Source organism: Antennarius striatus, chromosome 1 (genome assembly GCF_040054535.1).
Source record: "Antennarius striatus isolate MH-2024 chromosome 1, ASM4005453v1, whole genome shotgun sequence".
NCBI classification, from domain to species: domain Eukaryota; kingdom Metazoa; phylum Chordata; class Actinopteri; order Lophiiformes; family Antennariidae; genus Antennarius; species Antennarius striatus.
The window spans coordinates 5,755,391-5,767,808 of NC_090776.1; the positions used below are offsets into that span (position 1 = coordinate 5,755,391).

At 41.8% G+C, this 12,418-nt stretch overlaps 1 protein-coding gene across 1 annotated transcript in view; it reads left to right on the top strand.

Annotated features, from left to right (window-relative positions):
* Window positions 1–12,418, top strand: part of si:ch211-186j3.6 (neural-cadherin) — a 593,489-nt gene that overhangs the window by 222,739 nt on the left and 358,332 nt on the right. Inside the window, exons 9-11 of the mRNA XM_068311636.1 lie at window positions 7,797–7,965; window positions 9,700–9,870; window positions 10,929–11,101. Of these exons, the coding sequence (XP_068167737.1) occupies window positions 7,797–7,965; window positions 9,700–9,870; window positions 10,929–11,101 (513 nt within the window). The remainder of the gene's footprint in view (window positions 1–7,796; window positions 7,966–9,699; window positions 9,871–10,928; window positions 11,102–12,418) is intronic.

Consider the following 12,418-nt stretch of genomic DNA (forward strand, 5'->3'; position numbering starts at 1 on the left):
TACCACTCTGTCCACAACATCAGCAACACAAAGAGCATCCTCGCCGGCATCCTACTCAGCCAGCCCTGCCTCAACACCAATCGCACCAGCCACAGCCAGAACCCAATTCAGGCCACCTGATTCTAAAAGAAAGAGGTGTCAGGTCTGCCCAAGCAGGAAGGACAGAAAGACAAACGAACTGTGCTTCAAGTGCAAGAAATATACCAGCAAAGAACACGCAAATAGTGTCACTTTTTGCCACACATGCATCTAAACATACATACACACACACATACATATGAATGTTGTTGCATACAGAGACTTTTACTCTGATTTAGTTTTTTATTAGTTTTCGAATTTGGAATTTTGCAACATATGCTTGATTGGTTGTTTGACCTTGCAAATCTATATTTTGAGTTATTACTTGTTCTGCTTTTCATTTTGTGTATATAGTAAAGTTCTATTGCTGAAAAAAATACTTTTTTTTTCATTTCCTTGAAGTAAATATATATGGGTCGAAATTGACCCGTAACACCATAGATGTTAGTATAGTTAATAATATTAAAATGAAAAAATAAATGAAAAAAATTTATTCAAGAGATGTGTTATAATACCCCTCAGTAATACTCAGGTAACACAACAACCTATTTTTTATTTACATGATTCTCTTGAGGCTCATTTTACCAGTTTTTAAAATTGAAATCGAGGGCTATACTGAAAAAAAAAAGGCCCAGAGGCCCACACCAAAAATATTAAAACTAATATTTTCATGGATAAGGAAGCCTAACAATGTAACCAAGAGATGAGAAACAATTTGGATGATAGATGATTGCTTTTAGTGTATTTTAGAGATGATTTAAAACGCGGGTCGAAACCGACCCGTTAACATCGGAAATGGTAACAGAAAGCTAACACCAGACGAAGGTTAAGTATCTTGGGGTCCTGTTCACGAGTGAGGGAACAATGGAGCGTGAGATTGGACGGAGAATTGGGGCAGTAGGAGCGGTATTGCAGTCGCTTTACCACACTGTTGTCACAAAGAGGGAGCTAAGCAAAGAGGCAAAGCTCTCCATCTACCGTTCAATCTTCGTTCCTACCCTCACCTATGGTCATGAGCGATAGGTCATGACCGAAAGAACGAGATCGCGGATACAAGCGGCTGAAATGGGCTTTCTCAGACGGATAGCTGGTGTCTCCCTTAGAGTTAAGGTGAGAAACACTGCTTTTCGCGAGGGGCTCAGAGTAGAATCGCTGCTCCTTCGCATGGAAAGGACTCAGTTGAGGTGGTTTGGGGATCTGGTGCGGATGCCTCCCTAGGGAGGTGTTTCTGGCACATCCAGCTGGGAGGAGACCTCGGGGCAGACCCAGGACCAGGTGGAGGGATTATATCTCAACACTAGCCTGGGAACGCCTTGGGATCCCCCAGTCAGAGCTGGTGGATGTGGCCGGGGAAAGGGAAGTTTGGGGCTCCGACCCGAGTACGGATAAGCGGTGGAAAATGGATGGATGGATGGATGTTGGCAAAGAAGGAGAGGAGGAAAGTGTGTTCGTGGGAAGAGAGAGAAGTGGAATGCTAAGAGTATAGGACTGAGAGTAGGGACGTTGAATGTTGGAACTATGACAGGAAAAGGTAGAGAGTTGGTTGACGTGATGCGGAGAAGGAAGGTAGACATACTGTGTGTCTAGGAGACCAGGTGCAAAGGTAGCAATGTTAAAAGTTTAGGGTCACGGTTCAAGTTGTTCTATCATGGTGCAGATAGGAAGAGAAATGGAGTAGGATTTATCTTGAAGAAGGAGTTTGTTAAGAATGTCCTGGAGGTAAAAAGAGTGTCGGATAGAGTGATGCGTCTGAAGCTAGAAATCGAAGATATGATGTTCAATGTTAGTCGGTATACCCTACAGGTACCATGTGTGCTGGAGGAGAAGGAGAAATTCTGGTTGGACATTGATGAAGTCATGCCTCCCATTAATCCTCTGCTATTCTGGTCCCTCTAGCACCACTCTCGCCCCTGCTCTCTCTGTCTCTCTCCCTTCTTCTCCTGTTCTCTCTCACAGGCCTTTGTGTGGTGGATCATCGGCAATCGGCTACCTCTGTCTGCTTCCATGGCTGGCGATAGCAAAAGCTGTACAGTGGTCCTGTTTCACCATACACTAGGGGAGTGCTGGTTCTGCCTCATTTGGTTCTGCTGTAGTTTTGGGGTTTTGCCAGAGTAACCTTGACTATAACTTTTTTGAGCTCAATGACTTAGGCACTGTTTGGTCTGTCCTCAGAGTGGTGGATCATCGGCAATCGGTGACCTCTGTGTGCTTCATCGGTTGGTGGTGACTCGCTCTACTGGATGGATCGGCGTGCCTTTGTTATACATTTATTGTTACTGTTATTGTTACTGTTATTATTATTGTGTTGTTAATCTGTACATGCGGTATCTATTGCTTCGTCTGTCCACTCCTGGAAGAGGGGTCCCTCCTCTGCAGTCTTCCTGAGGTTTCTCCCATCCATTTTTTCCCCTGTTAAAAGGGTTTTGGGGGGAGCTGTTCCTTATCCGATGCGAGGGTCGCACTGCTTGCAGTGCACAAAGGTCAGAGGGATATCGTCCATGTGCAGATCGTAAAGCCCTTTGAGACATTGTTTGTGAAACTGGGCTATATAAAAATAAATAAACTTGAAACTTGAAACTTGAGTGCATACCTATAAGTGAGAAGGTTGCAATTGGTGCAGGCTTTGATGAACATGTTGGTGCAGGAAACAGAGATGATGATGAGGTGATGGGCAGGTTTGGTATCCAGGAGAGAAATGCAGAAGGACAAATTGACTTTGCAAAAAGGATGGAAATGGCTATAGTGAATATTTTCTTCCAGAAGAGGCAGGAACAAAGAGTGACCTATAAGAGTGGAGGTAGGAGCACACAGGTAGACTACATCTTGTGTAGACAGTGTAATCTGAAGGAGATCAGTTACTGCAAAGTAGTGGTAGGCGAGAGTGTATCCCAACAGCATAGGATGGTGATGTGTAGGATGACTCTGGTGGTGAGGAAGATGAAAAGGGCAAAAACAGAGCAGAGAACGAAATGGTGGAAGCTAAAAAAGAGTGTTGAATGACTTTTCGGAAGGAGTTAAGATAGGATCTGGGGGGTGAGGAGGTGTCTCCAGATGAAGCAACTACAGCTAATGTGATCAGGGAGCAAGGTAGAAGAGTTCTTGATGAGTCATCTGGAAGGAAAGGAGACCTGGTGGTGAAATGAGGATGTGCAGGAGTGTATATAGAGAAAGAGGTTAGCTAAAAAGAAGTGGGACACTGAGAGGACTGAGAAGAGTAGACAGGAGTACAGGGAGATGCAACGTAAGGAGAAAGTAGAGGTAGCAAAGGCCAAACAAGGGGCTTATGAGGACTTGTATGCTAGGCTGGACAGTAAGAAGGGAGAGACTGATCTATACAGGTTGGCAAAACAGAGAGACAGAGATGAGAAGGACGTGCAGCAGGTTAGGGTGATTAAAGATAGGGATGGAACTGTATTGACATGTGCCAGTAGTGTGATGGAAGGATGGAAAGAGTTGAGTTGATGAATCAGGAAAATGAGAGAGAACAGACTATAAGAGGTGGCTGTTGTGGACCAGGAAGTAAAAAAGATTAGTCAGGATGAAGTGAGGAAGGCAATGAAGAGGATGAAGAGTGGAAAGGCAGTCGGTCCTGATGATATACCTGTAGAGGTTTGGAAGTGTCTAGGAGAGGTGGCAGTAGAGTTTCTGACTGGGTTGTTCAACAGGATCTTAGATAGGGAGAAGAGATCAAGAAGGTGGAGGATTTTAAGTACTTAGGCTCAACAGTCCAGAGCAATGGAGAGTGTGGAAAAGAGGTGAAGAAGCGTGTACAGGCAGGATGGAACGGGTGGAGGAAAGTGTCAGGTGTGATGTGTGATAGAAGAGTCTCAGCTAAAATGAAAGGAAAGGTGTACAAAACTGTGGTGAGACCAGCGATGTTGTTTGGTCTAGAGACAGTGTCACTGAAGAAAAGACAGGAGACAGAGCTGGAGGTAGCAGAGATGAAGATGCTGAGGTTCTCTCTGGGAGTGACCAGGAAGGATAGGATCAGGAATGAGTACATCAGAGGGACAGCACATGTTGGAGGTTTTGGAGATAAAGTCAGAGAGACCAGACTGAGATGGTTTGGACATGTCCAGAGGAGAGATAGTGAACATATCGGTAGAAGGATGTTGAGTTTTGAAATGCCAGGCAGGAGGCCTAGAGGAAGACCAAAGAGGAAGTTTATGGATGTAATGAGGGAAGACATGACGGTAGTTGGTGTGAGAGAAGAGGATTCAAAGGACAGGGCTAGATGGAGGAAATTGATTCGCTGTGGCGACCCCTGAAGGGAAAAGCCGAAAGGAAAAAAATAATAATAATAAGATGATGATCTAATATTTAAAAGACCACATTTAATTATCCTGTCCTGAATTTGTCTGGGTACACACTTAATGCGAATTACGTTACTATGGTTAATCAAAATATTTTTGATAGATTTTGGCAGTCTTACATTTCTTATATTTCCACACTGGCATATCAGAATTTAGTAAAAAAAAAGACTTTTAACTATATTTTTGGACAAGAGGGCTGCACCATCCTAAGTATGATGAAGCATGTCTATGGAACCTACTGACTTATTGGGACAACACCTAGTCAGCCAACGATTAAAAGATGACATGCGGATGATGTTGTCCTACTGGCCTCAAAAAAACCTGGATTTTCAGCATGCACTGGGGTGGTTTACAGCTGAGTACAACACAATTGGGATGAGGATCATCACCTCAAAATCAGAGGCCATGGTTCTCAATTGCATAAAAGGTGTCTGCCCTCTCCAGGAGTTTAAGTATTTTGGGGTCTTGTTCAAAAGTTAGGGAAGTCTGTGAGGTTTACAGAGAGATTGATGTAGCATCTGCAGTGATGCTGCTGTTGTATAGGCCTGTAAATTTATCGGTCAAGCTATGTCACTACTCTTACTTACCATCACGAGCTTTCAGCCATGACTGAAAGTACAAGATCCTGGATACTAGTGGTTGAAATGAGTGTCCTCTGTGGAGTAGCTGGGCTCATTCTTAAAGATGTAGTCAGGAGCTCAGTCACCAGGGAGAAACTTGGAATAAATCCGCTACTCTTCCATATCGAGTGGAGCCAGTTCAGGTGGCTCAAACATCCGTTTCAGATGCCACTTGGACGCCTCTCTGGGGATATTTTTCAGGCATATCCTGCCCGGACGAGGCCTCTGGGGAGACTTAATACACACTGGCGGGGCCATGTCTCTCGGTTGGCTTGGAAAAACCTCGGGATACCCCCGGAAGAGGTGTCTGCGGACAGGGAAGTATGGGCATCCCTGCTATGATTGTTGCCTCCGCAACCCAGCTCCAAGCAAGCGGTTGAAGATGGATGGATAATATATCTTGAGACGCCTGACCTTAAGACATCCACATTTTAAATTGCCATATTACCATCTAGTAGCAACACAAAATTTCAGTCCCACTCCTACTAGCCTACTGAATATATTATTCTCAATTCTTAGAGAACAACCAGAGCAAGCGGTTATTGCCTTTTTGAAAAAAACAAACAAAAAATGAAAGTTTTTGTCCAAACACATTAGTGTGGTGATGGACACTGGAAGATTCATTTTTCAACTTGACAGCATCCCTATCTAATTTTGTTGAATCGTAGGACTCCGGAGGCAGCTGACACAGGCAGGCCGAGTATACCACAGCCCGAGTGGTCACGGTGGCAATAAATTGGGTCTGGGAGGAGTTTGGAGAGGCCATGGAGGATGACTATTTTTTTCCTCGAAAAAAAATTTGTTCAACCATTCAGTGCCTTGGAATTATAAAGAGGTGCACCATGACTTGGGATATTGTCAGGCAGTGGAAAGAATACTTTGTGAATCTCCTCAATCCCACTTCCCTATCTTCCGCAGAGGAAGCATAGGCAAAGGTATCAGAGGTGAACTCGTCCATCAGCTGAAGTCAGTTGAGATGTCTGCCTTACTCTTCAGTGGCCGGGCACGGAGGGTGGATGTGATTTTCCCTGAGTAGCTCAAGTCTGTGGATGTGCAGGGAATGTTTTCATTGACACATATTCTTAACATTGCATGCTAGCTGAGGACATTTATTTTGGATTGGCGTTCCCCTTTTTCAAGAATGAGAACTGGTGGGTGTGCTCCAACTCTAGGTGGGTCACATTCCTCAGCCTCTGAGGGAAAGTCTATTCCAGGGTACTGGCAAAGGGGATTAGACTGATAGTCGAACCTCAGATTCAGGAATAGCAATGTGGTTTTTGTCTTGGTCGCAGAATGCTGGACTAGCTGTACAATCTCCATCAAGTGCTCAAGGGTTCGTGGGAGTTTATCCAACTGGTCCATATGTGCTTTGTGGATCTGGGGAAGGTGTTTGACCATGTCCCTTGTGGTGTCCTGTGGGGAGTGCTGCAGTATGCCAGAGCTTGGTTCACATTGCCGGTAGTAAAGGGAGCCTTCACTGCAGGTGGATGAGTTGACATATCTTGGGGCCTTGCTTACGAGTGAGTGCAGGACAGAACTTGAGATTGGCAGACGGATCTGTGCTCCTTTTTAATGAGTGGAGCCAGCTGAGGTGGTTTAGGCGTCTGTTTTGGATGTCTCCTGGACGCCTCCCTGGGGTGGCATGTCCTACCGGGAGGAGGCCTCGGGGAATACCTATGATACACTGGGGAAACCATGTCTTTCAAATGGCCTAGAAATGCCTTGGGATCCCCTTAGAAGAGCTAGATGAGATGTCTGGGGAGAGGGAAGTTTGGGCATTAATGCTCAGATTATTGCCTCCACAACCTGGTTCCAGCGGTTGAAAATAAATGGATGGATGGACATTATTGTGGGTTTATGACATTAAACAAGTAATTGTCACTCAGCTGATCATGGTCCAAACTGCTATTGTAAATTGTCCCACCCTGAACACAGTTCAGTACTAAAATTAGAGGCTACAGCACCATTTTGTGGAATCTGGAAGACATAGTTCAGAATTTAAGACTTCAGACCACTGACCACAAGTCATTAACATCACATAACAGTAGTGATGAAAAGTTATCATGGCAGTTTGGCATTTCTGCATTCAATAACAGACAATAGATGTTATAACTCCACTACCAATATTCAGATTTGGACCACAATTCATATATTGACCCAATACCAATAAGACACAGGAAACAAGAATGAGACAGAATTAAATGGAAAAAGTTACAAGTTGCTCATTGGGGCGACAGCCACTTTACCACCCATTGCATGCTCACAGGCCCCTTGTGTGTGTGTGTGTGTGTGTGTGTGTGTGTGTGTGTGTGTGTGTGTGTGTGTGTCTACAGGCCCTGTAGTGTGTACAGGGCCTGTACACACTACATATACAGTATGTGTATGTGAGTGACTAGAGTGTACTTGTAATTCCCCTTCAGGGATCACAAGAGTATAAAAAAATAGAATTAGAAACATCAAGAACTGAACCAGAAGCAGGGTTAAAATAGACTCCAAAAAAGACAGGAAAAATACACCACTGCCATCTTCATGACAGGACAATTTAGATTCAACGGATTTAAAAGGTACAGGAATACATTTCTTCTTTATTCCTGTATTACTTTGTATCCTGGTTATAAATTTGTCCTGCCCCTTCAACCTGACTTCACATTAACTAAGTATAATTCATCCATCATACTGTTGTTGCTGGTTTTTGATAAAAGTATATATATAAATTTCTGCTTACATGCATTGCTCTGCTCCTCCTCCCACCTTTTCTCTCTTTCTATTTTCTCATTCTTCTCAGTGTCAGCACTACCAAGAAAGCGCATCAGTCCTAGAGAACCAGCCAGCGGGAACGTTTGTTCTGGAGGTTTATGCTGCAGATGCTGACGAGGGCTCCAATGGAATGGTTACATATGGTTTTATGCACAAAGATTCCACAGTGCCTGCATTTAGCATACACCCAGACACAGGTACTTAAATACTCTGCTCATGTTTGGTTGCACATTCACTCACTGAAAATGTTGTTGTTCCATTAGGGTTTTGTTAATCTGCACTGTAAAACTCAGATGTGTTTTTAAGTACCAGACACAAAGAAGGCCCAAAAAGGATACATATTTTAATCCATTGTTAAAACTCAAACACTTGGCATTTACTCAAGTCAAAGAGACTACCACCAACTTTAAAAACATTTAAACCTTAAACTTTATCATGTCTCGTAGCACAGCACACACAGTTCATGCACTCACAGCAAAATAATATTTTCACCCTTAATCCACGTTGAGCTGGATTAGGACCCAAATGCAAGATACCGGTAGAGCAGTTTTCGTCCATGGTTTAATTAGGCAAAATCAGAAAACACAAGAAACCTAGTAATGTCCAACAAACCAGAAGAACGACAGGCGAACAGAAGAGACCAGAAATCAGGAGTCAGGAGAACAAGCAGACTCAAAGCATGGTCCAACGACAAGCAGGACACACACGCTGACCATTCTAGGTGAAGACATAACAATCTGGCATAGAACTACTGTAAAGGAGAATCCGTCTTAAGAAGTGCCAGGCTAATCAGCCTGATCAGGCACAGGTGTTGAGATGAGGAACAGGTGTGGATACAAGGCTCCGCCCAGAAGTTCAGACTCTCCTCCTGCCACACCCCAGCACAGAAGAGCAATATTGCACAAACACCAAACTGTGACAGTACCCCCCCTCAGGCTTGGAAACAGTAGTGATGGGCAGATGAAGCCCCATGAAGCATTGACACTTTTCATTCCAATTGGTTGACGCTTGTTTGAAGCTTCATGAGGCTTCATTGGCTCTAGTACGAGATCTTCTGGATGGTAAAATATCAGGTAGCATGAGTTTGAAGTGTGTGGCATTTTGCAGAAAGCCTGTGATTGTAATATATATATACAGACACTCCTCTACATTTGTTTTGCATTTTTTTGATTTTACAAAATCGAAATTGATAGGCAGTTGTAAGACCTCTTGAAATTCAAGGCAAAAACTTTGAGGAAAACATTCCTCTTATAAACAGTCTTTATTAATATTAATATTGAAATTCATCTGTTTTTACTTCTGATTATTATGGAATAGAAAAAGCCAGATAAATTTGTAACATACTGAGAGACTTTCAGCTTTCGACCATCTCTTTGTTAGGAAGTATCAAATTCAGTGTCATTTCTATGTATTTTGAATGAATTATAAAAAAAAGAGCTACATGCAAATGTCAGTTGATTAGTACGTCAATAAATTAAGTTGTAAATGAAATAATGTTTCTTTGAATATGATGCATCTGCATCTGAAACAAAATATAATTTATTTTCCTGCTCTGCTCCTCATCAGCTGTACTTGCACATGTGTCTTTTTTTTTTTCTTGTTTTGTGTTTATAGTCACACTTTATAGTTGTTTACTGAAGTAAGCAAGTATAAAGTGTGACTATAAATGGCTGTCTAAATTCTTAGACAACTCTAAAACAGAGTTGCCTAAGAATTCTGTTGTACACTTGGGTATGATGACATTGAAGACATTCTATTCTATTCTATTCTATTCTATTCTATTCTGTTCTGTTTTACTTTCTTTAGTTTACATGTGTTGCAAACAGAGGGCATAATTTTAGTGTTCAATTGCAAATGCTCTGGGGACACAAAATAAAGCACCTTTTGGTGCAGTCAAGATGTCTGATGGACTTTGTTATCTCTGTGTCCAGGAGCAATCGTGACAGCCAGGAAATTTGACCGTGAACGCCAAAGGGAATATGCGGTGACGGTTACTGCCACTGACCGGGCAACTGACCCTCTGATTGGTATTTGTCAGATCAACATCCTGGTCCTGGATCAAAATGATAACAGTCCCAAATTTGAGAACATCCGCTATGAGTGTAAGTGGATAGGAAGGAAACATATTCATTGTTGGAGGTGACGTATACCTTTTACTTTAATTCTCTTTTTTTTTGCAGTCTTTTTTGTGTCAGCTGAGAATCTCTTATGCAATAAAGCATAGGTCAGTTTTGTTCCGCATGACTTCAGCTATATGTAATCAAAAATGTAACAGTTTAATACTTATTATTTGTCACTTAACACTGAATCTAAAAACTCTCTCCAAATTACAGATGGAATCTGAATATTTTTCAGTCTGTCATTAAACATTTTTTTTACCATTTTAGTGTATGATATGTCATATAATGTGTAATTTACTGGATTTAGATGAAATTTAGAAGATATTAACTTGTGGTGAGATTTTTAAGAAATGAAACTTAAAAGTTGGGGTGGATCCAAATGAAAAAAAAAGGTCACAAGAGTATTTCTTTGTATTCCGTATAGTGTTTTCCAATTCCACAGAAACTACTGGGTTGAACACTTGTGCCATGAAAGAATTTTTTTGGAGTTAATGTATAATTCATGACACCAATGTGATTCCTGATTCTGCTGATAGATAGGAAATACTGGGTCAACCTGCCTTTGTTGAGAACTGAGTGTTTCCTATTCAGTTAATATGTAATAATATATGATTTATTTAACTGCCATTATCTTAGAATGGACTTATTTTCTCCTCCCTGTGGTATGTGTGCTTTGGTTAAACCTTCACTATGTAAAAAAATTGGCACTGTGCTTTCAAAAGGAAGTTTCCCAGCACCGATTTTATTTTTGGAACTCCGCATTTCATATGCTTCTTTCAGCAAAATATAGATCTGGTTCTTGTAATAGTTGGCATTCTTTCCATGGTTTAGAGAATTTTTTGAAAATAAAAATAAAAATAAAAAAAGGGGTTGCATGTGTTGTCAAAGTGAAGCCAAACTTTTTTTACTGATTTGACTTGTGCTTTTCTCACATTAAGGGTTTGAGCTTAGTGGTTCCCATTGATAAGTATGGGAGACTAAAAGTGAATGAAAGCCTCACAATCACACAGAAGCAAATCAGTCCTCTTCTTTTGCTAAAGATTTTCTACGTGAGGACACAATGACTGGGACCAGCTTCTTGCGGGTAGCAGCCCACGATGATGACTTTGGCACCAATGCATTTATCACATACTCTATGTCCAGTGAACAACCAGAGTACCTCATGGTCAACCCCCTGACTGGATGGGTGTATGTCAATCAGCCCATTTCTCAGGTAAGGATATGTATTACTCCACTTCCAGCCATTTATTTCAGAAGCTTGTCACACACTTTCCTATTATTGCTTGGACTTTCGCTGCATTTTCAATTAGACAGGTTTGCATATTTGGACATGTCCAATTAACTTAATCTAATGGTTACGGAGTCACTTTAAGTGGCTTTTAAGCACCACAAGGAAATTATTTAATTTCACAATTTCACACAAGACCTCGTGGGATGACACCAATTAACTTTATATTGCAACTAAAGCAGGTCTTGGCCTCACAAAATGTGCTGGACCAGGTGATAAAGACTAGGCTGACAAAGAGATGTCTGATAGACTAGCGGTCCCCAACCTTTTTTGTGCCACGGCCCAGATTCATCCAAGACAATATTTTCACGGACTGGCCTTCATTTGCTCGATAAACGTTAATGACGCCAGGAGAGCTGTAGTCTAGTAATAAATCATCTGCAGTGGTTTATTGTTAGACTACAGCTGTCCTGGCTGTAGCCTTGTACAGGACAGCTGTAGTCTAATAAAATGCAGACATCAACAAACAATAAACCTTTTTTTCATAAATTGATAATCACCATCTCTGTAAACTAAATAATTGTAATAAATAATAATACTAAAAACTTAATTCAAGTGACGACACTAATGAGGTTTATTTTGAAATATAGCAAGTTACAAACGTAGGAAAAATACTGATCATTTCCGATAAAAGGGTGAGCAAGTCATTCAATTAATAATAATTACAATCATGAGAATTAGTGGTTGGGGACTGCTGATTTAGGGATAACAGGAGACAATTACACCTGACGTGTGTTCCAGATGTCAGAGGCCTGTACCATAAAGCTTGGTTAACCTAGCCGGGCTTCCTCTTACTTATCTGGCTTCACTTACCGAGACATCCGCCCTCCGGATTTTCGGTACCATAAATCCGGCTATCAACTCACTAATTCAATTCAGGCCTGTCCAATCTAGATCTGTGCGCGCTCACATAAAAAGGGCGGAGGTTGCTGAATGCGACCAATCGCAAACATGCAACAAACCGGCCCAAGCTGCATATTTCACAACAGAGGAGAGAACAATAATAATTAAAAAATACGAGCAATACAAATCAATAAACCAGGCAAAAAGCAACACAGTTGCAGCTGCCAAACGGCACAAGGATCGCTGGCAAAAAAATCGCCAATTTTTTTTTTGTTCTCTAACATATGCCAGTTAACTGACTCAGAGTGCAGGCTTTTCCTTAGTTACTAAAACACATCATATTCCCTGATTGCAGTGGCTGGTTAAAGCTAACTGTTCCCTACTAAGGATTAAAAAAAA